The sequence below is a fragment of the Phocoena sinus genome, chromosome 2, assembly GCF_008692025.1.
Source record: "Phocoena sinus isolate mPhoSin1 chromosome 2, mPhoSin1.pri, whole genome shotgun sequence".
NCBI lineage: Eukaryota > Metazoa > Chordata > Mammalia > Artiodactyla > Phocoenidae > Phocoena > Phocoena sinus.
In genome coordinates, this window is record NC_045764.1 from 100,539,451 (window position 1) to 100,562,931 (window position 23,481).

The 23,481-nt window shown below is 44.3% G+C and overlaps 1 protein-coding gene across 1 annotated transcript in view; it reads left to right on the top strand.

Moving 5' to 3' along the window:
* The window catches only part of RYR3 (ryanodine receptor 3), a 399,907-nt gene that overhangs the window by 237,016 nt on the left and 139,410 nt on the right, over positions 1–23,481 (top strand). The window contains exons 48-51 of the mRNA XM_032621721.1: positions 17,778–18,051; positions 20,315–20,429; positions 21,974–22,103; positions 23,257–23,360. Of these exons, the coding sequence (XP_032477612.1) occupies positions 17,778–18,051; positions 20,315–20,429; positions 21,974–22,103; positions 23,257–23,360 (623 nt within the window). The remainder of the gene's footprint in view (positions 1–17,777; positions 18,052–20,314; positions 20,430–21,973; positions 22,104–23,256; positions 23,361–23,481) is intronic.

Here is a 23,481-nt window from a genome sequence, read left to right on the forward strand (position 1 = left end):
AGTTTTTTTTCACTCCTCCATTGTGTAGGTGATGAACATAGGACTCGGAAGAGTTAAGGGATACTTGTTCATTCACTAATTGTTTCCACCCTTACCTAGTTCCAGAAGAATTTCCAGATCTAGAATGTCAACAAGATGAGTAAAGCTGTAACTTGACTGAGGTCTTCTGACTCTGATTCCACGCTGTTTCCATTGTCCCATGATACAACATTTGCCAAAGAATTTTTCAGCATATGTATCCATGAGCCCTCAACCCACATATTATACATATTATCAATACATACAGAATGGCTTCTTAAAACCTTCATCTTTTTATCTTGCTTACTGCATCTGTGAGGTAACTTGCTCCTGTGAATCATTGTTATGCATAAGAATCTGAACCCAACAGAAGTCAAAATTTTAACATCAAAAAGTTAACCCAGCCAAAGATCTGGACTCAGGGTTTTCAGGGCAGGTGGTGCAATTTCTCCTCTACGAGCAGTTGGTGTTGGCCAGGTAAACTGCAGGGGACCTCAGCTTTTAGGAAAGAGGAAGCAAGTGTTCTGAAACCCATAAGAATCCTGCTAACTGGTTCGGTGTTACAGGGATTTGCCCAAACTAATTCCAAGTCATATTGTGCTGGAAGTTGTTACAATCTGATCAAAAGATTATATGATAGTGAAGAGGTTAAAAAAAAAAAAAACCCTCTAATAGTAGCAGCCCACCATACTAAGTCACATTTCTTTTTTAATATCCCAGTCCATCACATTCCCTAGAAAATCTTTTGCCTATTCGTTGGAGGCCAGTGCTTCTTGCACACTACAATTTAAGTAGGGTTTCCTTGAATATAAATCTGTAGCCCCTGAGTTATCCCTCCAGAAGAGGCCAACCAGCTCTTTCTGCTAAATTCTAAATTTAACAAAATAAAAATCACCTGTCACTTCACAGCTCAAAGTTGGTGCCTTCCTGACCTCTGTCATTCTCTGAGCGCTTTCTCTATGGAAGGTTTTTTCATAATCTCTCTGCAAAGAAAGCTGCTACCTGTATCAGCTCTGACCCAGTCACTGAATAACCTGAGCCCTAGACCAAAATTCGCCCCCCACCTAAATGCTGCAGCCTTTTCTCATGCTGAGGAGGGGGAAAATGTCTACTGATCGCGACCAAAATAAGTCTTGGGCCCCAACACAAATACACACAAAGTAAGATAACTTAGCAGTAGGTATATCTGTGGCACTCAGGCAGTATTTCTAAGCCTCTTTAGATTCTCTCCAAACAGCTTCTCCCTGAGATATACACACACACATACCTCCTCCATGTTGTCCTTTTTTCAATCTCATCTTCCATCACCCTGCCCCTGCCACATTGTGGAATTTCTAACAGGGCATGTATGACTTTCCACCTCAGGTGGAGTATCTGTATACCTGTTTATTTTCTTACTGGGACCACACCTTCCTTGTTTCCACATTCAGCTCATCGGCACAAGTCTTTTTGACCTCCAGTGCATGTTAGTCATTTGAGGCTCACAAAGATGAAGAAAACAAGGACCTCACAGACAAAGGAGTGAATATGTGTGGACAGGCAACTCTGTATAACATGAGGTCAGATGTGCTATAGTAAAAGTACAGATAAAGGACAGTAGGTGATCAGAGGAGGGGGATTGGAAAAGTGTCCATAAAGAACACAGATGGGTAGATATATAAGGGAGAGGTATTTTTGGTGAAAGGAGCTACTTCAGCAAAGCCCAGAGGCAAAAAAAAATTCATATTCCAAGAGTGGCAATGAGTTGAGATTGGCTGAATTATAAGAGGAGTAGAATAAGGAAGAGTGGAAAGGTAGGGTGGTGTTAGAGCAGAGTGTCTTGAAAAATCCAGCAGTTAAACTATATTCCGTCTTGGAGTGTGACATGTTACTATTCCTGTGTATTTTATACTACTTGGTCTTACAGCTGCTGGGGGGAGGCATTGACATTTACATGGTACCCACTGTGTCCTGAGCATTGTCTAAGCACTCTGTAAGTATTACCTCATTTAATTCTCACAACGAAAATATGCAGTTGACAGTATTATTCCTATTTTACAGTTGCAGAAACTGAAGTAAAGACAGATTAAATAACTTTCCAGAGTCACACAGGGGTGGCATAAAAATTCAAACCTTTATCCACCTGAGTCTAATTCCCATCCATATTATTTATATAATAACATTATAGCAATGACTATGAAAGGTTCTTGAGGACTAAATTGTTCTTTTATTCAGTAATAGTGAGGTAGGGACTTCCCTGGCGGTCCAGTGGTTAGGACTCCACACTTCCCCTGACGGGGGCCCGGGTTCGATCCCTGGTCGGGGAACTAAGATGGCGCAAGCTGTGCAGTGTGGCATACACACACACACACACACACACACACACACACACACACACATATAAATAAAATTTTTAAAAAGTAGTGAGGTAGTTATGAGCACAGGACTCTGGAGTTAGGCTGCCTGGTCTTCAATTCTTGCTGTGCCACTCTCACTGTGAGAGTGAACATGTGACCATGTCTCTGTGCCTCAGTTTCTCATTGTTACGATGGACATAGCATTAATGCTTCCCTAGTTTGGTTGATGCGATGGTTAAATTAGTTAATACATGCAGAGTGCTTTGAAGTGTGCCTGGCACAGAGTGAGCACTAATTTCAAGCATTTTTTGGCTATTAAAATGTTTGTTGATCCCCTGCCATATCTCAGACACTGTATTTAGCACTGGTCAAGCTACTTTAGCAAGGTAACCATCCAAAGGACTGCAGCGGGGATACATTGGAGGTATGGGGGCCCATTGGGACATCGCTGCAGTGCCCTAGATGTGAAGTTCTGAGGACTTAAATAAGGGTGGTGTGGTAGGAAGGATAGTGATCCCACAGATGTCCATATCCATGGAACCTATATATATGTTAAATGACAAAGGGAAACTTAATTGCAAAAGGAATTAAGGCTGCTTATCAGCTGGCCTTAAAGTAGGGAAATCTCCTGGATTTCTGGAGTGGACCCAAAGTAATCACAAGGGTCCTTAAAAGTGAAAGAAGGTGGCAGACGAGAGTTAGAGGGTTGGGGACATGAGAAGGGCCTGGCTCAAGTCTCCTGGTGGAAGAGCCCATGAGCCAAGGAATGCCAGAAGCCTCTAGAAGCTAGAAAAAGCAAGGAAATGGATTCTCCCTTAGGGCCTTCAGAAAGAAATGCACCCTGCCACACCATGATTTTAGCCCAGTCTGGGTTTACCCATATCTGGGTCAGACTTCTCATCTCTAAAACTGTAAGATCGCAAATTGGTATTGTTTTGCCACCAAGTTTGTGCCGATCTGTCACAGCAGGAAAAATAAAAATTAATACAGGTGTTAACAGCAAGAAGTGAGCTCAAGGGGCCAGCCACATTCTAAAGGTAGGGTTGGCATATCTTGACGACCAGTTGGAAATATGAGGAAGAGGAAGGGGTTACAGATGGTCTTTGCATTACTGATGGGACAGGATGGGTGACTGTGTTAACAGACATGGGGGTGGGGGGAGGCAGAGCTTAACTTTTATTTAGCTCCATAGGAGACGCAAGAAGATTTTCCACACCTGGTCTCAATCTACTGGCTAGCCCTGCATGGCAGATGAAACAGGCATTGTGAGTCCCAGCTTAGAGATGAGGAAGTAGAGAATCCGAGGCATGCGGTGACTTGCCCACCGATAGATGGCAGAGCAGGGTCGGAACTCGTGATCGTGCACTGGCTCCCAGTCCAGAGCGCCAGAAATCCATGCATGACAGGTGTTCTGCATCTGTTTGATCAGCCGATGTGAGGCCCCTCCCCTCGGAGTAGCTTGCATTCTCGCGATGGAGAAGAGAGTCTGTCAGGAGAGGGAAAAACTACCATCGACTGAGCACCAGCCTTGTGCCAGGTTCTGTGCTAGAACCTGAGTTTTACCTCATCTGAGTTTATCCCACAGCAAACAGCCAGATATAGTGGCAGGCAGATTCCCATTTTGTACGCTAGGCAGCTAAGCCTGAGAGAAGCAAAATAATTTGGACGAGGTTCTTGCAACATGTGAAAAAGAGGCCAAGATGGGAATCAAGCTCCACATCCAGGGCAGGGACCCTGCCCTTTCAGAACTGTGCAGGGATGCTGGGCGAGGGCGGGAGGGAGTGAAGGGGCGGACAGGGAAGCACAGACATCAAGGACGCATGGCTGGGAGTTTGCCTCACCGTCAGTTTATTCTCCATGGTGAATAAGACATAGAAACTAAAATAAAAGCAATTTGAGTGCTTTCCCAACAGAGTAAAGACAGAGACCTCAGGTCTCTGAGTCCTTTGCTGTCCCATCTGTGCTTCATCTTCATTTCAGAGATTTCCCTCCCTACCACATCAGCAAACATCATCTGTTCTCTCTGTTCTCTTTACCCTGTTGTCATCATCGGTCATTTAATCGCCTGAGTGTTTTTGAGAAAGTGATTATGAGGCTGGTTGACTATTTTAGAAACAACAGGCTAATTATCTCCATATGATGGATGAGACCCCAGGAGGCTGCAGAGATGGGCTGGCAGAACCGGCACCGTGAGCCCCACTGGTGCTTTGCGGGGCTGCCTCTAACGGGAGGGGGTGGCCAGCCAGCTGGGGAAACTGTCCTGGGGATGAAGCTGTCTGCTTCACAAGTGGGGATGCTCTGGCCAAGGTAGAAAACCACTGAGGGAGGGAAACAGATTTAGCAGAAATAGCCAACCGCCACGAGACTGTCCCCATATGGCGTGCCCTGAGAGCCAAGGTCCAGGGCAGCCAGGCCAGCGAGACTGGGCAGTTTGTAGGGTCCAGTTGTGCAGAGAGGTGAGACTCTCTGTCTCCTGTACAGCACTCACTCCCCCACTGCCTCAGCAGACCCCCTATTTACAAGATCCTTGGTTCGTTTATTAAATTGAAGTGCTTCTTTGCCAACATAAAAGATAAAGTGGGGGGCTTCCCTGGTGGCGCAGTGGTTGAGAGTCCGCCTGCCGACGCAGGGGACACGGGTTTGTGCCCCGGTCCGGGAAGATCCCACATGCCGCGGAGTGGCTGGGCCCGTGAGCCCTGGCCGCTGAGCCTGCGCGTCCGGAGCCTGTGCTCTGCAATGGGAGAGGCCACAACAGTGAGAGGCCCGCGTACCATAAAAATAAATAAATAAATAAAATAAAAAATAAAGTGAGGATTAGTCTAACAACGGCCATCCATGTTGGAGAAACTCAGTTCCCGCCACATCTGTCTTTTCTGTTCTTACATGGTGGTCATGAGGGTTAAGTAAATAATTCAGATACAGCATTTAGCACAGAGTCTGACACACAGGAAGCTCTTAGTAAATATTGGCTACTACTGTTGTGAGAAGTAGAATGTTCTAGCAAGCAGCCTGAACTTTTATCCTTATTCCCCAGCCAAGGAAGCCCGTAGAGAAGGAAACAAGTATTCATGTCCCAAAATTAAATGGAGAGCTGAGATGAACGAGAGCTGGGTGCTTTCTTAGACGTTCAGCTGCCTGCTGCAGAGCCGGGCGGTGGGGCGCTTGCGCATCACGTGTCTCTGGGGGTCTGACAGCCAGTGCCTGTTCATTGGGCCCCGTCGTAAACAGAGCGGTTCTTTCTTAGAACAACAATGTCCAGTTGTCTTTGCAGGCTTTGCCTTTCAGGTTTTCAGGGCCTTGTAACCTTGTTCTCAGTGATCTCAATAGCATCCTTGTTCTACTGAAATGAGGCAAAAGTGGCACCATGTGCACAGCCCGAGACAGAGAGGCACCGGGCAAGTTCAGAGAAATGAGCATGATGAATTTTCCAAATCTCCTTGGAGTGGATGGATTTGACTTTCTCCCTGACCTTCTCTGCTCAGAAGTCTAGGGATTTGGATACTTTGTAACGCAGACCAGACTTTCAGCCCCGAGGAAGCTCTGGAGCTCAGAGCACAGAGGGCATGAGACTTTCCCCAGTAAATCTTCCCAACTAAATCTGGAGAGTGTTATTGTGCCGTCTGACCCCTGACATAGGAAGGGCTCTTTCTCCTCCAGCAATCAGGACGGTCATCAGAAAGGCCATCAAGTTTCCACAGCTCATCTCCTCAATGTAAGTGATTAGCGGTGTGCAGTGATGCTTTGATAATGACCACTTCCTCACCATGGTCAGTAACTGCTGGCATTTTAAGATTTTACTTCCTCAATCTCAGGTTTCACTATTAGTAAGAGCAAGCTGGGTAACATCATGGGTAAGAGCAAGCTGGGTAGCATTAAAAAGCAGTGGTAGGGCTTCCCTGGTGGCGCAGTGGTTGAGAGTCCGCCTGCCGATGCAGGGGACACAGGTTCGTGCCCCGGTCTGGGAAGATCCCACATGCCGCGGAGAGGCTGGGCCCGTGAGCCATGGCCGCTGAGCCTGCGTGTCCGGAGCCTGTGCTCCGCAACGGGAGAGACCACAACAGTGAGAGGCCCACGTACCGCAAAAAAAAAAAAAGAGCAGTGGTAAAATTCTTGGTGCTCATCAGTTTTACCCGATGAAGCCATAGGCATTCATTTACCATTTTAATAAATTAGAACAACACTTTCAAGAGCTCAGTGGGTTGGATAGACGCAGAATCATAGAATATAAAGCCACAAGTGACTTGACTCCATAGAAGTGAACAGAGACACAGAGAGGTAAAGCATCTTGACCAAAGTCACACAGGCAGAGCAGGAACAAAGTACCCCGCACTCTTGTCACTAGACCACACTCCCATTCATTTTCTTCAACATGGATTTTATATTGTTCACTTCATTTTATTGGTAAAGAGTCCAAGGCTCTGAGAGAGTAGCTAATGTGCCCAGCTAGAGTCAGTTAGAAAAAGAGCTAAAGCTTTATGATTTTCAGGATTTATTTCTGAATCCATTTTGGAGTTTATTAAGAGACCATCTAAGCAGTATAATATAAATTTAAAGCATTAATAAAGATAACTATTTTTCTGAATTTTATGAAGCTATTGAGACTAAGCGACGCTAAGATGGTAAAGTAGATGGGTTTAGATTCTAGCAGGCAAGGTTTGAATCCCTGCTCGCTCATTTACTACTTATGACGTTAGGCAAATTTCTGTAACTTCTGTATGTTTCAGTTTTCTTCTCTGTAAAAAAGAGAATAATAATTCCTACTTCACGGGGTAAGGGAAGGGAATATAAGAATTCACTAAAGCAGTGCTCAGTTTAATGTTCTGATACTTAGAAGTTGGCATCCCTCTCAGCTTCTGAAGTGAATGTACAAAGCACAGGTCATACGTAAGAACTTCATCTCCACAATTATCATCTCAGATGCTTTCATCAAAAAAGAACAGAAAGCCCAATTCAGGTAGAGGAGCTGACAAGGGACTTTTTTGACTGGCGTATCTGGAGGTTTAGAGATGGAGCCAGGCCCTGGTTGAGTTAATCCCTTGGCTCTGCTCACGTCCCCAGCCAGCATGGCGGCTGTAGTTCTGGGCCTTACATCCATGCATTACAGTGTCCAAGGGAAAAGCAAGAAAGTTTCTTCTGCCCTGATACGCGGGGCAAGGATCCTGAGATCACCTTTGATTGGAGAACCCGATCGTGGGTCAACTTATGAACCGATGCGTGTGACCTAGAAAATAACATGTGCTGGTGACTTAGTCAACAGAGCCACCTTTGTAGTGGTGTTGGGTCCTTTCACAGAGGAACATGGGCCGTAAGGCAGAGAGGCAGATATCAGTACAAAAGCAGAGTTCTGTTAAGAAGGAAGGATGGTCAAATGGTTGCTGGCTCATTGTCAGGAATATTCATTATGCCATGATGGTCATCACCTACAGCATCTTTCGTATACTCAGCGGGTAGTGTTGAGATGTAGGCATTTCTACCCTTGATGTTCAGAGGGGCAGTAGAGGCCCAAAAGCTGTGTTACAGGAACTAGAGAATGTGCTGTCTGTGATGTGTGTACATGATCTAATGGGCCATAGCGGTTCTACGGTAGGTACTTTCTGCGTTTGATGTTGTTCTCGTTTGACACAAGCTCTGGGCCAGATCCAGAGAGACTTTGCTTTTGTCAGCAACCCTGTCATTTATTTACTCCAGTTGCCTCATAAAAAATTTAGAAAACCGGCTCTCTCTCAGGTCCCAGTGTCTGTAGTACTTGCTCACAGAGATGCTCCAGTCTGATTTGGAGCTTCAGGAAAACAGTCAGATATCCTCAACCCAGGACTTCCTATCCATGGAACTATATTAGTTTCCTACTGCTGGTGTAACAAATTACCACAAACTTGGTGGCTTAAAACAACACAGATTTGTTAGCACCCAGCTGTGGAGGTCACAAGTCTAAAACGGGTTAGTAACATTGCAGTCCTCTGGAGAGAATCCGCTCTTGCCTTTCCCAACTTCAAAAGTCCTCCTGCATTTTTTGACTGGTGGCCCCTCCAGCAGAGGTACCGGTTCAACCTCTGCTTCTGTCATCACAAGTCCTTCTCTGACTCTAACCCTCCTGCCTCCCTCTTAAAAGGACACTTGTGATTACATTGAGCCCACCCAGATAACCCGGGATAATCTTCCCATCTCAAGATCCTTAACTTAAACACATCTGCAAAGTATCTTTGCCATGTAAGGTAACATATTCACGGGTTCTGAGAATTTAGAACTGAACATCTTGGCGGGGGTGTAGAGGGGCATTATTCACCCTACCCCAGGGAGGAAGAAAGCAGAGGTCAAAATACACTTGTTCTTTCTACTCGGAATTGATCTACCAACTGTTACGCCTCCAGAGCATTTGCAGCATGCCACAAGCTGACTTTTTAATCACCTAGAATTTAAAAATAAGTGTACGTAATTTAGAGACAGATAATTATTTTTCTTTTCCCATTGTAAGTGTGAGCATTATAAATTGCTTTCTAAGTTTAAACTAAGGGCAGTGCCGTTTTGTTTGCGCCCTCTCCACAATGTAATTGGGAACACTTTTTCTTCCAAACTGACCCAGATTTAAGAGCACACTCAAAGAAATGTAACACCAGCATAGGTTTGGAATCTGTAAGCTGCAGGGATTTGCTTTGCCAGTGGCCAACATCTGCTCTCTGATAGTAAGCACGCACTTCATTGTTTGATGGCCACTTGGACTGTGGTCTAAATTTAGAGATGAAAAGATGCTTTTCAGACCTCTGAAGCCTAAAAATTTAAACCTGCACCGTGAGAATAAATGGCCTTTCTCTTATTGTAGTTGGCATGGCAAAGCTGGTAATTTGACCATTTAGAAAAGCGTTATACCACGTATGATGGGTGACTCCCTAGAGAATTTGCTTGCTAGGTTCACAGAATGGTTGGGCTTGAGGTTCTGAGGTCCAATAGGAGGTTACAAAGTGACAAGAGGAAGGAAATAAACAACTTACCAACAAATGACTACCTGGGCTCCCAAACCGGTGTACTAAGTAAGGCTAGCTCTAATTTGAAGATAGTCGAATCCTTTCTTCTTATGTGGAATGTCTGACTAGTCGAGAAATTAAGTAGTGAAGTAGCAGTTTTTCTTTTAAACTACCTTTCAGTCTTCAAGTCTCCCTAAACAATACAGTGCCTTAGAAATATTTCCACTCTGAGTTAGCCTGAGCAATCATTTAAAATGCGGTTTCTAGATCATATACTTGATATAATTGCCTAGATTTGACTATCCCTAATTAGACTAATTACAAAAGTAAGGTGTGAGTCAGAATGTTAATAATTTCATAAGCGAAGCTGTTTATAGTCATCAAGGAAACCACACGTACACGTCTAGCATCCCAAAGGCGTTCTGTTTCATAGGATTTTTTCTCTCTCAACAGAAAAACAAGGGCTTGGTTACATATCTTTCTTTCTTTTTCGTTTTTGAAAAGAGCACGTTAGCTTTTTCAAAATCCCATGAGCTGAACCATCCAGTTCACTTGACAAGGCCTTCTTGGAACAGGTAAATCGGTGGATAAAAATCCTAGCATTGCAACCAAGACTGGGGAAGCAATTTTATCACATGGGGTGGAGGTTCTGAGTGGAGCAATTAGACGTGTGTGCACATTATGAGAAAGTAACAGGGGCCAGAACATGATGGCAAACAGTAGATTGACCTCTCCACCTCACCTTTACCTTATTCCCGGAGCCTCGCCCCCTTCAGGAGATGTATTTCTTTTCTTTTCTTTGTAGGTTTAGCAATTTTTTTCCCATTGATTAACTATGTTGTGTTAGTTTCAGGTGTACAACAAAGTGATTCAGTTATACATACACAAGTATCTATGCTTTTTCAGATTCTTTTCCCATATAGATTATTACAGAATATTGAGTTGAGTTCCCTGTGCTATACAGTAGGACCTTGTTGGTTATATATTTTAAATATAGCAATGTGTACGTGTCAATCTCAAACTCCCAATCTACCCGTCCCCCCGGCCCCGTTCCCGTAACCATAAATTCGTTCTCTAAGTACAGAAACAGACTCACAGACATAGAGATGTGTTTCTTATGAACACCAGAGTGTCTTTAGTCATTAAAGGGCAGCATTTCCAAAGATGAATTTAGAAAAACAGCAGAAATGAAATCAATATTTAGTTGTATCTGTCTCTGCTTAAGAAAGAGATTCAAATGTATCTCGAGAATCGCCTCCGTTTGCTTTGTTGAAAATCCTTCCAAAATTGTCAGCACTCTCCCATTGATACCAGAAAAAAATAATAAGTATTTACTATGTGAACTACTTGTGTGAATCATATTTTGAAGGGAAATGGCATTCCAAACCATCGGAATGTCTTTTCTCTCAGACCGTTTTGTATCTCCCTTGGAGGGACCCTCTTAACTTCATGATAGAACTTTTTCCTCCCTTCTTCTTTAGTCTCCATGTAACGTGGACCTATTCTAGAAACATAAAGAACTTTAGATAAAGGACTCGTTAGGGAAAAATGTAAGAAGGGAAGATCTGATCATTTCTCTTCTCTGATTTCTTTTGGGTATATGTATTACAATGGAAGTTGTACCTTCTTATAAGTTGTCTTATTTCTAAATGTCTTAGGCAACACAGTTTCGCCCATTATTTTACACTTTATTTCTTCTTCACGTGTATGTACTTAGCTTTCCCAGCTAGGCTGCTTTGGGTAATTACTGTGTCTTGAACTAGTTTCATATAGATTTCTTTACTCAAAATTGGGCACATAACAGAAATTATCGTTCTATTATTAATAAGCTTATTTAGGAGGGACACAACTGGAGGTAATTCAGCTACTAAGATGAGGAGAGGCAGAAACAGGTGAGTGACGTCTGTCCTGAGGCCTAGATATACATGGCCTCCAGAGCAAAGCCTTCTGGAATTGACAGCCCTGGTTTCCAGCGTTAATGAGAGTGAAGTCTTTGCTGAAAGGTAAGCTAATGTCGGGGGCAGAGGTTTAATGCCGCCCCCTGCAGCCTGAAGCCCACCTTTTCTCTGTGCACCCCATTGTACTGGCCGCAGACAGGCTGCAGAAGGCCCAGCAACCTCCGTATCAAAGATACCCGGCCCCCTCCTCGCCCCCAAGGTGACTGATCTTCAACCCAAATGGAAGAGGGAAGCATTTAGGGCCCTTCAAGCTGGCGGGAAGCCCTTCGGTGATGAATGAGTAACGGCTGGGCCCCTTGCCGACTGCCGGGATTCAACTTTCGAGATAATGATTCTTTAATCTTCACTTTAATTCTCAATGTGAGCTGTCTTACTCTTTCTATACTCTCATTTAATCTACCTCCTATCCAGAAACAAACAGAGAAAGCTTCCTAAGCTGCACTTTTCAAGGTTCAGGTCTCAGCCACTTGATTAGAATCACATAGCCTAATGGAACAGGGTTTCATCTTAGCTGTAGGGAAAGCTTTGCTTTCCAATCACAGCCATCACCTAACATAGGCCTTTTATAGAGACCACTGATTCTCTAAATTTTGGTCTTGAGACCCCTTTATGCTCTTAAAAATGACCAAGGATCCCCAAATGCTTTAGTTTATGAGGATTATATCTATCACGTTAACACATTTAAAACTGAATTAGAATTAGAATTGTTTTAAATTCTAATTTATTATCCGTTTTATGGGAAAATGATTATTTGTTAATTCCTTTAAAAATAATAAACCCAATTATGCTTAGTGAAGTAAGTCAGAGAAAGACAAATACAGTGTATTATCACTTATATGTGGAATCTAAAAACTAAAACAAACAAATGAATATAGCAAAACAGAAACAAACTGACAGATACAGAGAACAAACTAGTGGCTACCAGTGGGGAGAGGGAAGAGAGGAGGGGCAAGATAGGGTAGGGGATTAAGAGGTACAAACTACTATGATAAAATACATAAGCTGCAAGGATATATTGTACAGCACAGGGAATATAGCCACTATCTTTTTTTTTTAATGGTGGGGGTTTTTTTGTTATTTATTTATTAGTTTTCGGCTGCGTTGGGTCTTCGCTGCTGCGTGCAGGCTTTCTCTAGTTGCGGCGAGCAGAGGCTACTCTTCGTTGCAGTGTGCAGGCTTCTCATTGTGGTGGCTTATCTTGTTGCAGAGCACGGGCTATAGGTGCACGGGCTTCAGTAGTTGTGGCTCATGGGCTCTAGAGTGCAGGCTCAGTAGTTGTGGTGCACGGGCTTAGTTGCTCCACGGCATGTGGAATCTTCCCGGAGCAGGGCTCGAACTCATGTCCCCTGCCTTGGCAGGCGGATTCTTAACACTGTGCCACCAGGGAAGCCCACCAATATCTTAGAATAACTTTAAATGGAGTATAATCTATAGAAATATTGAATCACTGTGTTGTACACCTGAAACTAATATAAATCAACTGTACTTCAATAAATAAATTAATAAATAGTAAACCCATTACATGTTACATAAATAACATACTTCTATGAAAAACAACTGAATTTTTAAAAATTAAAAAAATGATGAGTGACATTGTTTTGCATTTTTATAAATCTGTGTCTGACTTAGAAGATAGCTAGATTCTGTTTTTGTTTTTTTGAATTCTTATATCTGGTTAAAGAATTGGCCTCAAACAGATATATAGTTGCAAAGGGAAGGAGTATTTTTAGTAGCCTTTTCAGTTAATTGTGGATATTCTCTGATACTATGTCAAAACTCAGCAAGTAATAGTTCCTCCAAAGTTAATTTGCTATGTGGGATCTGAAATCATATTAAAGAAATTTTTGTATTTGGTTACTTAACAATCCATTGGTCTATCTTGCATGTTAAATGGATTCTTTTACCCATGATGCTTTTGTAACATCATGCATTGACCTTTGGGAAATTATTGGTTCACTGAGTTCTACAGAGCTTTCAAATGTTGACACATTTTATTATAAAATATTTTAAAATCATTCATTAATATCAACAACTTCATCAGAAAAGTCTTTAAGTGCTGGGAAGCTGTCAAATTCACAGTGGCAGATAAACATTTTGCAAAATTCTAGTTTTCACTTGAAAGCTCAAATGATAAACTTGGCCATAGGTACTATCAGTTGTTTTCCTTCAAGTGACAGGCTTCTTTCATTTTTAAGAAAATATTTCTCTGTTACTCAAGAGAGTATTATGGTTAATACTCAAACTATTAACCATAGTTTGTCGTTCTTTTAATTAAGATGTCATTCCATGAAATAAGCACCTAGTTTAGCTCATAACAATGACGACAATTGCACACGTGTTTTTCCTCAGGAAAACCACTGACCTTTGTACCACAGAAGTGCTTTAGGCATGCTTCCCATTTTGTCAGACCGGATATTGAAAGGATGTATACTCAAGAGTTTATTGTTAATAAAATTAATAATCTTTATAGTTCACTCAGAACATTCTTATGAGACACTGGGCGCTGTTTCAGGGATGCGGCAGTAAAGCGTAGAGTTTGGTGCTGCTGCCTTGACTTGTGCTATGTCCCCAGCAGTTTTACTCACTGTTGCTTTTGCACCATCAGTGTTGCTATCCACACAATTAAAAAGGCCAACGACATCTTAGAATTATTATGAAAATACAGTAGGCCTTGCAAACTGCCTGAGGGGTCTTGGAGATCCCAGGGGTCTGTGGATCACATTTTTATAGCTACTGGCATAGATAGCATAATAGTTAACCCTTTATTAAGCCCATGGTATATGCCAGACATGGTTATGTGCATTAATTATTTTAATCCCCAGATGTACAGATACATGGAGAGCCTACCACGTTCTAGAAAATGTATTGAGCTTCCCTGGTGGCGTAGTGGTTGAGAGTCCGCCTGCCAATGCAGGGGACACGGGTTTGAGCCCTGGTCCGAGAAGATCCCACATGCTGCGGAGCAAATAGGCCTGTGTGCCACAACTACTGAGCCTGCACTCTAGAGCCCGCGAGCCACAACTACTGAAGCCCGCTCGCCTAGAGCCCGTGCTCCGCAACAAGAGAAGCCACCGCAGTGAGAAGCCCGTGCACCGTAATGAAGAGTAGCCCCCACTCGCCGCAACTAGAGAAAGCCCATGCGCAGCAACAAAGACCCAAAACTAAATAAATTTATTTTATAAAATAGAAAAGAAAAGAAAATGTATTCTTTTTAACCTTTCTACCCTGGTTACGCTTCTCTGATGCTGGCTCGTGGGAGCTAATTAAAATCTGAGGAATTGTCAACAGCATTGCTGCCAGGGGTATAACGCTCCATTTTCTCAGTCCCAGAAGTGTTTAGGCCTTTAGAAATTCATGATTCAGTCTACGTTTGCTTGGTGGGTGCTAGGTCTCTAGCATACGTCAGGCCACAAAGTATGCTTCTCAGGGTTCTTAAGAATGTTTCCTCCCACCCCCCAATTTGTTTTCTTCTCATAGTTATTCTTTCCCTCACTTTCTGGACCTTGGTCTCACCATTTGAAGCCCTGTCCAACAAGAATGGCCTTAAATGTCATGCCTTGGGCTGAATTCCATCTGCCCATCAATACACAATGATGAGTTGCTCTTTCTGTCAGGATCTTGGGGTCACATTTTTTTAACTGAGCGTTAGCTTGGTCACACACAGATAATTGTTTATCCTGTTGTCTCATACGTGCCTTGAAGGCTGGCCTGGATGAAGAACCTGTGGGGCGTTTCCCGCTCCACCCTTTTGGGTTAAAGAGCTGTTGCCCAGAAACGGACTCACAGACATAGAGAACAGACTTGTGGTTGTCATGGAGCGTTGGGGGGGAGGGTGTGATGGATTGGGGGTTTGGGATTAGCAGATACAGACTATTACATAGAGAATGGATAACAGCAAGATCCTACTGTATAGCACAGGGAACTATACTCAGTGTCCTGTGATAAACCATAATGGAAAATAAAACTTTAAAAAAAGACTGTGTATACATATACATGTGTGTGTGTGTATACATGTATATATATATGTATAACTGAATCACTTTGCTGTATAGCAGAAATTAACACAACATTGTAAATCAACTATATTAAAACAAAATCTTGCCCTTTCAAAAAAAAAAAAAAAAAAGCTGTTTCCTTTCCCATTTGCCCTCTCATGAGATGCTTTGCTGGCAATGTTTCGTTCTCTGGGCTACAAATGTTGATTTGGATTGATAAGTCATGGTGGCTAAGAGCAAATGCAAATCCTGAATTAATCTGAAAGCCAGGCTAAGGGAAAGCTAATATTTGCTTTGTTTCATTATGACTCTGTAAAATTCCCTGTTGGAATGGCCCTTGAGCTGATTAACAACTCTGTCGGTTGCTTTTCAAGTGTGGCGGGGACTGTGGTGATGTGTGTTATCTCTGCAAAGTATGTGGTTGTATGTATTGAGAAGTGTAATTCTTTCAGGCCAAATTCAGGCTTAAGAGGGAAATGTACATACAGGACTAGGACTAGATAAAATTACGTTGCATCCAAGAGTGTCTATGGTTTTGTCCTGCTTTTATTCCTTAGTGCGGCTATTAGGTAGGAGAAACAGGAACTTTTACGTTGGGCTACTGGGGAAACAAGTTCCTGAGAGGAGCCCAGGCTTAGACCATAAACAACTTTTCTCTCTCAGAGAGTACAGATATTATCTAACCTAACAGATATTAGTCAGCAGTCCCTGCCTAGTGAGATCTCTTAGGAACATCTTTTAACTGTGCTTCTCTCTGCCTTGGGTATCCTTTTTTAAGTTTTTCAGCTTACATCTCCTGTCTGAACCTAAAACACCCACAGGGTTGATTGACACAGCGGTAAATTAAATTAATCCATTACATCTCGATCTCTTCTGCAGCTTTGGTAATGAAGTTCTATTTTTATATCCTTATGATGAGCCATTACTGTATGTAGAGCAGATATCTGCCATATTTAGTGATATGGAGTAGAAAACTAGACTGTTAAAGATGGGGCACAGGCTACCGAGAGCACCCATCTGAGCTTATTCCCAGTCATTTCACTGATAGACTATGTGACCTTCATCATCCCCTGAGCTCTGCCTTTATCACTGGGTCTGAATTAACGATCTTGGTGCCATCCATACCTTGCAGGAGTGTGACGGGCAGAGCCGGACTTGGATGAAATTATAAGAGCAGCATTTCTAACTTCTGTTATAGTGTCTTCTGGAAATGTGTATGACATGGAAAGGGTTGAGCAGTGCCTTCCCAGACATTCTGGCAGGGCCCCCTATCACTCTGTCCTTCTGCACAGATCTGCCTCTCTCTTTTGGTCATCTTCCCCCACCAGTGCCCATCAGCACTTCTCAGGGGCTATTCAGTTCAACCTCTGAAGGTCCCAGTGCTGGTTTGAGTCCCACTTCAGCCGTCTTTCCTTTACTTGTGCAGCCAGTGGTGTTTCTGTGCAACCAGCATGAGCCCTGATAAATTTTGAATTCAGAGTCATACTGGTTTCTCTCTTGATGCTTGTGAAATTAGTCCCTGACATAGTGTCAGCTGACTCCTGCCAAAGATCCAGGACAGGGCTTCCCTGGTGGCACAGTGGTTGAGAGTCCACCTGCCGATGCAGGGGACACAGGTTCGTGCCCCGGTCCGGGAAGATCCCACGTGCCGCGGAGCGGCTGGGCCCGTGAGCCATGGCCGCTGAGCCTGCACGTCCGGAGCCTGTGCTCCGCGACAGGAGAGGCCACAACAGTGAGAGGCCCGCGTACCTAAAAAAAAAGATCCAGGACAACACAACCAGTTCAGCAGGTGATGGTCAGATGTCCAGTGTTGCAAAGTCTTTGGACCTAAAAGAGTGTTGTCAGTCTGCTTCTCTCCATCCCCTAATGTATTTTTATGTTTGTGTCAACTCAAATATATTTTAGTTCTTGAGTCAATGGCATGGCTTACTCGGTTCGTGGTACGTGGTATCTTTAGAACGCTTGGAGAATAGCATTTATGGTAGAGAAATCCCAGCACTTAATAGTGCTTTACTCTAAAGAGGCAGTGACCAATGTCTTCTTAATGTTTTCATCCATCCAGAATCACTCACTCCCCACTCTATCCCGTGGCGCTTGCATCCATGTTAGTGCGTATTACATTATATTATAAAATAAAGATAAAATGTAACTTTTAAGTCAAAATGAAAATGTAAAGAACCAGCTTGTGAGCACCCTGAAGGCAAGAAGGCGTCTTATTTCGTCTTCTACATCCAGCATCATTCAAACATCATTTAATGTCATTTAATCCAAATAGAATATTTAGGTTTCTCAATTCAAAGTGGAGATACTCTTTTCTTATAGTACGGCTCACGGCCCTGCCTTTTGGTAATATGTTCTACTTCTCTACCTGCCATACCCTACCCTTAAAAAAAGAATTTTTTAACCCTTCCCAGCTGATGATGTGTGTTATCACTGAATGACGTGGCGGAAGTATGCAGCTCTCCTGAGCCTTGACAGCCTCAGTACTGGTCCTTCCTCTTGTCCTTCTAGCGACACTGAAGGAGCTCATCTCACAGACCATGATCTGCTGGGCCCAGGAGGACCAGATCCAGGATGCAGAGCTGGTTCGGATGATGTTCAACCTCCTGCGGAGGCAGTACGACAGCATCGGGGAGCTGCTGCAGGCGCTGCGGAAGACTTACACCATCAGCCAGGCCTCTGTGAGCGACACCGTCAGCCTGCTGGCTGCCCTGGGCCAGATTCGCTGCCTGCTTAGTGTCCGGATGGGCAAGGAGGAGGAGCTGCTCATGATCAACGGGCTGGGGTAGGTCATTCCCATCAAGGGCAGGTTCTCCAAGAAGCTTCCGGTGGGAGGGCTTCCCTGGTGGCGCAGTGGTTGAGAGTCAGCCTGCCGCTGCGGGGAACGCGGGTTCGTGCCCCGGTCCGGGAAGATCCCACGTGCCGCGGAGCGGCTGGGCCCGTGAGCCATGGCCGCTGAGCCTGCGCGTCCGGAGCCTGTGCTCCAGAACAGGAGAAGCCACAACAGTGAGAGGCCCGCGTACCGCAAAAAAAAAAAAAAAAAAAAAGAAGCTTCCGCTGGGAAAACTGGTTCAACTTGCTATATGGCAGTTCTGGAATCAAATCACATAAAACCTACGTGTGCCCCCATCCTGACTTCATTCCTCATGGGATTATGTGCTCGTTAAATCAGTCACCTTCGATAACCTGAGAGACCAGACAGTGGGCTATTGGGGATGAAGGGGCATGGCCAGAAGAAGTGGGCAGGAATCTTGGAGAAAAGCAGATATTTAGTTTGAATCTGATAAAAGTAGCCCCAGGGAGGCAATGAAAAAATCCAGAGGAAGGGGCAGTGTGTTCAACTCCACAAGAGAGAAACGTTTTGAGCACTTGAGTTTTTGACTGGAGATCTTCTGAGACTTCCCTCTGAAAAATTACAGCCTAATTCCTCCCTTTTTTCAGGACTAACGTGGAGTCATTTTCTTCAGTTCTTTGAGACACCTTTCCCCATGACAGTAGCTCGTGGCTCTTCCTTAGAAGCCACGTCACCAGAAAGATTGCATTTTATTTGTTTATTTTTATTTTCATCATTTAAAAATTAATTTATTTTATACAGTTTTTAAAGGTTACTTTTCATTTACAGTTATTACAAAATATTGGCTAAATTCCCCGTGTTGTACAATACATCCTTGAGCCTGTCTCACGCCCAACAGTTTGTACCTCCCACTGCCCCACCCCTATGTTTCCCCTCCCCGTCTCCCCACTAGTAACCACTAATTTGGTTTCTATATCTGTGGGTCTGCTTCTTTTTTGTTGTATTCATTAGTTTGTTATATTTTTTAGATTCTACATATAAGTGATGTCATACAGTATTTGTCTTTCTTTGTCAGATTTATATCACTTAGCGTAATGCCCCCCAAGTCCATCCACGTTCCTGCAAATAGCAAATGTTCATTCTTTTTTATGGCTGAGTAGTATTCCATTGTATATATATATACCACAAGCAAGATCACATTTTAGACATCAAAAAGATTTCCTTTAATTAGGTAGCATAGTTCCCTTTTGCAGATGAGAAAACTGAAGCCCCACAAGGTTCACTGACCAGCCCACAGTTTTACTTGATTAAAATCAAGCACTAGAGCTACAGCCTTCCTGCTGCTGGATGTTCCATCCTACCGCCCACGAGCCTGCAGAGTAAAGGAGCATCACTGAGCCCCAGAACAGGGACTCTGAGGACACCTGCTGGGAGTCGGGGGAAGATGCATGCATTTTTTAAACTCATTTCCAAAGAGGAATCTTATAATAGAGATGAAGAGACTTCTATGGAAAGAGAAAAAAGCCACAGAATTAGCCTCTCCCCCAGCCCTTGCAGTAGACACAGCTGCGCTAAAAACTGATTGTGTCTCCTCTTAACAGCTGCAACCGTTGGGGGAATGGGTATGGGCAGAGAGTAACCACCTGCAAGGGATTCCACAGCCCGGTCGCAGGCTGCTTCTGTGTTTTAATTTGCCTGCAGCTTTATCATGTGAATTTATGTTGAATGACTTAAAAATACAATTCCTTTTATGTTTCACTGTTGATCATTTCATTGATTTTTTAGCACTGCTGTCCAAAAATGTCATTGGTACCTAATACACAATTGCCTTAAGGAAAGGGTACAGCCCTACCATTTGGATAACTGAAGTACATAGAGACATAGATATAAGGACAAGAGAACAGAAAGTAGAAGACCCTTAGCACACAGAGGAAGAGAAATCCAGTGATTTGAGCTGTCTCAAAACTATTACAAGCAAAAAAGGCAAGGGACAACTGTTTAATGTCACTAGAAGGAAATATTTCAAAGAAAGAGAGCACTTAGTAGAAATAAAGGAGCACAAAATATTCCTTTCAGCTAAAGAAAGGCCCTCCATGTATATTCTCACCAACCTAGTGCCTTCTTAGCATCTTTCCAGCACGTCACATGTACATTACGTCACCCCGAGTATGTTTGTGCCTTTGTGTGTTCTCGCCCCTGAATTGTCGTAGCATTGAAATAAGCAAGGGCTGACCTCTCTCTCTGATTACCCTAGAGACATAATGAACAACAAGGTGTTTTACCAGCACCCCAACCTCATGCGAGTCCTCGGCATGCACGAGACAGTCATGGAGGTGATGGTGAACGTGCTGGGTGCAGAGAAATCTCAGGTAATGCTCCGAGGAGAATTTAACCAGAACTTGACCCCTGGGCAGGGACACGTGAGGTGACCTCTTCACAGCCACATGGCTGGTGCCAACTGCCTAGTGACTCTTCCCAAGGAGGGGGCGGGGATGAGCACACAGCCAGGAAGGAGCCATGAGATGGGGTCCAGCCAGTGTAGGAGTTCTTCTCGCTCATTCCACTGGGCTACTTAGTCTCCTTCCCATCCTCTGCAGCCCTGCTCTTTCGGAGATGGAATGCCTCTGGCTCCACTTAGGAGCCTGCTGTGTTTGGTGCTGTGTCAGGAGAAGGCTGTTCTAAAGGAGAACACGATTTTAATAACAATCCTGGCAGTGTTCCCACCAGAGTATGCGTGTTTCCTCTCTGAGCCAAGTTCCTGACGATGCTGGAATTCCTGGCCAGCTTCCCCATAAGGAGCCTGCTGTCGGGGGGGGGGGGGGGGGGGGGGGGGGGGGGGGGGGGGGGGGGGGGGGGGCGGGGCTCCTGTTGCCAAGGGGCAGGGAGTGCTGATTGGGCCCACCTGGGCATGTATCCCAATTTGTCTGGGTCCTCTTCAGAGCTAGAGAGCTTCTGAAGGCAGAAGATGGGGTGTGTTTTCAAATATTGGAAATTCCGAAGTGCCTGATCCTAGGAAAGCAGTTCCACCAGTATTGACATGTGAGGGCTGTGAGGTAGGAAAAGGAGCCAGGCTTACTTTCCTCCTCACTTCCTTCCCTCCGGTCTCTTTTGAAAGTGGACTCTCTCCAGGAGATCCCTGAGCAAATGTCTGGACGCCTCAGCAGGCAGGCAGACTGGAGCTTTCAGAGCCTCCATGATTCTAAAGGCAGAAATTAAGGGCTTTCTAGGGTCCTGAGCCAACACTGATACCATTTACTGAGCATGATTGATCGGACGGGAGATGTGGCCAAGCCCTGGAGATGCTAATTACTTTGTTAAGCAGAGAAGCCAAGCACTGTAGATGGTAATAGAAGTTGGCATCTCAGCGCTAAATTGTTAAGAATCATATTACGAGTACTATAGGAGCCCATAGGACAGTAGTTATCAAGGACAGAAGTAGGGGGAAGGCTCACAGTCTGAGACGGTGATGCTCTGGGGACTTCTACAACTGTAGGAGCCAATCTTTACCCAGAAGACTCAGGTGTGATCATAGTTTTGGGTCTTGTTTGTCTGTGACCACCCATCTGCCTTTCTGTCTACTCCCTTCCTAGTTAGAATAGTCTGATGTAGGGTTGTACAGTTTCTCATGACATGTAAGGATGACTGGGTTTCTGGTTTGACATCTATTTTCTTTGAAAGAAGAGATACTTCAGGAATTATAATTAGCTCTCAGTATTTTTAGAAGCCTCTTTTAGGTGTGTATTCTCTGTCCCTCCTATGAATCAGTCTTGGAACCATCTGGAAGTAAAGAGAAAATTCATTTTCCAGACTGTTGGCAGCTTGCAAGACTTCACCCTAAGACTTTGAAGTCAGCCTTTTCAGAAAGGCCTCGTGATAGATTCTTCTCCCTGACACTTTCTACTTCTCCCTACAGATTGCCTTTCCAAAGATGGTTGCTAGCTGTTGCCGCTTCCTGTGCTATTTCTGTCGAATTAGCCGACAAAATCAGAAGGCCATGTTTGAGCATCTCAGTTACCTGCTGGAGAATAGCAGTGTTGGCCTAGGTAGGTCACATCATAACGTCTGCCGTTGGCTCAGAGGTTACCCTCCCCCTGCTGACCACTTAGGCAATAAAGGGAAAAAAGTCACATGCATGCTATGGTATTTTTAAATATAAGAAGGAACCCTGCCTGATCTAAAAACAGGTGAGATGATAATAATACCATGTCTCCACTCTCCAACCTAAGTAGAGAAGTCGCTGCCGACCAGCGCTGGTGATAGATTTGTGTCAGCATAGCCACAGTTTGACTCTCCTCTCTGGAGACCAGTGGCTCATGGTATATGAAATGGTGCCTGAGACTGTGTATGTAGTCTGGAGATACAGCGCCTCCCAGCCCATTCAACTGACCAGGGAGCAGTGCTAACGAGACCAAGGTCATGGATCCAATCCCCTCTTGGGCTGCATGCCCGTCCCATCAGCCAACCAGCCAGTGCGTTCGTAGCTGCAAGGCAGACGGGCCAGGAGCAACTATGGGCAAAGAGTGTAAATCCATCACCACTGCTAGAAAACCAACGCATGCACATGCCTCACTCACTGTTGTGGATGTAAACCAAATGAATTTGTGGAAGACTCAAATACACACATGACGTGCACGTGAAATCTGAAATCTCAGTTTTCTTATTTATCAAATGCAACCATACAGTGACCAACCTTTTTATAAAACGCCACCTGAAGTTTTTCTCAGTTCTAGCCTAAGAACCAAACAAAGGAAACGAAAGACAACGTTGGTGACCTGATTTAACTGTAAGAGCTAATTCTGTTTGAGGCTGTTTTTAACTCTAGGTGGTGACCCCAGAAATGGCCAAGTTATGTGAGCTTAGTTGATCAAGTGACATCTGAGACTTTTGAATGATCACCAAATGGGGGCCCAAGAACCTCCATGTTAGAAAAGCACTTGAAAATACGTGGTCCCAGCTGATCCTATGAACTGATTTTCTAACTGAAGCTATATTCACAATCAGTAATGAGTGTGGGGAGGAAAGATAGCAAATAGAGCTGTTCTTAAATTGGGTGGGCAGCCCCCCTTGGGGGGCAGCGATGTGATCCAGGTTTTGTGTTTGCTGCCCTCTCCTGGCCATTACTGTGCACTGCAACCTCAGCTCAGCGCTAGATGGCCTCTTTCTCTCTTTCTTTCTCCTTCTCTCCTCCTTCCTCAGCCTCCCCGTCCATGAGAGGATCCACCCCGCTGGACGTGGCTGCTTCCTCTGTGATGGACAACAATGAGTTAGCGCTGGGCTTAGAGGAACCAGACCTCGAGAAGGTAACTGGCCCTGGGGAGGCACTGTGCTTGCTCCCCACTGCCTACAGCACAGCCAGGCCAAGGAAAAGAAGACAGAAGTCTGGGTCTCTGTCAGAACCTCTTTAGCGTGTGACAAAAATAT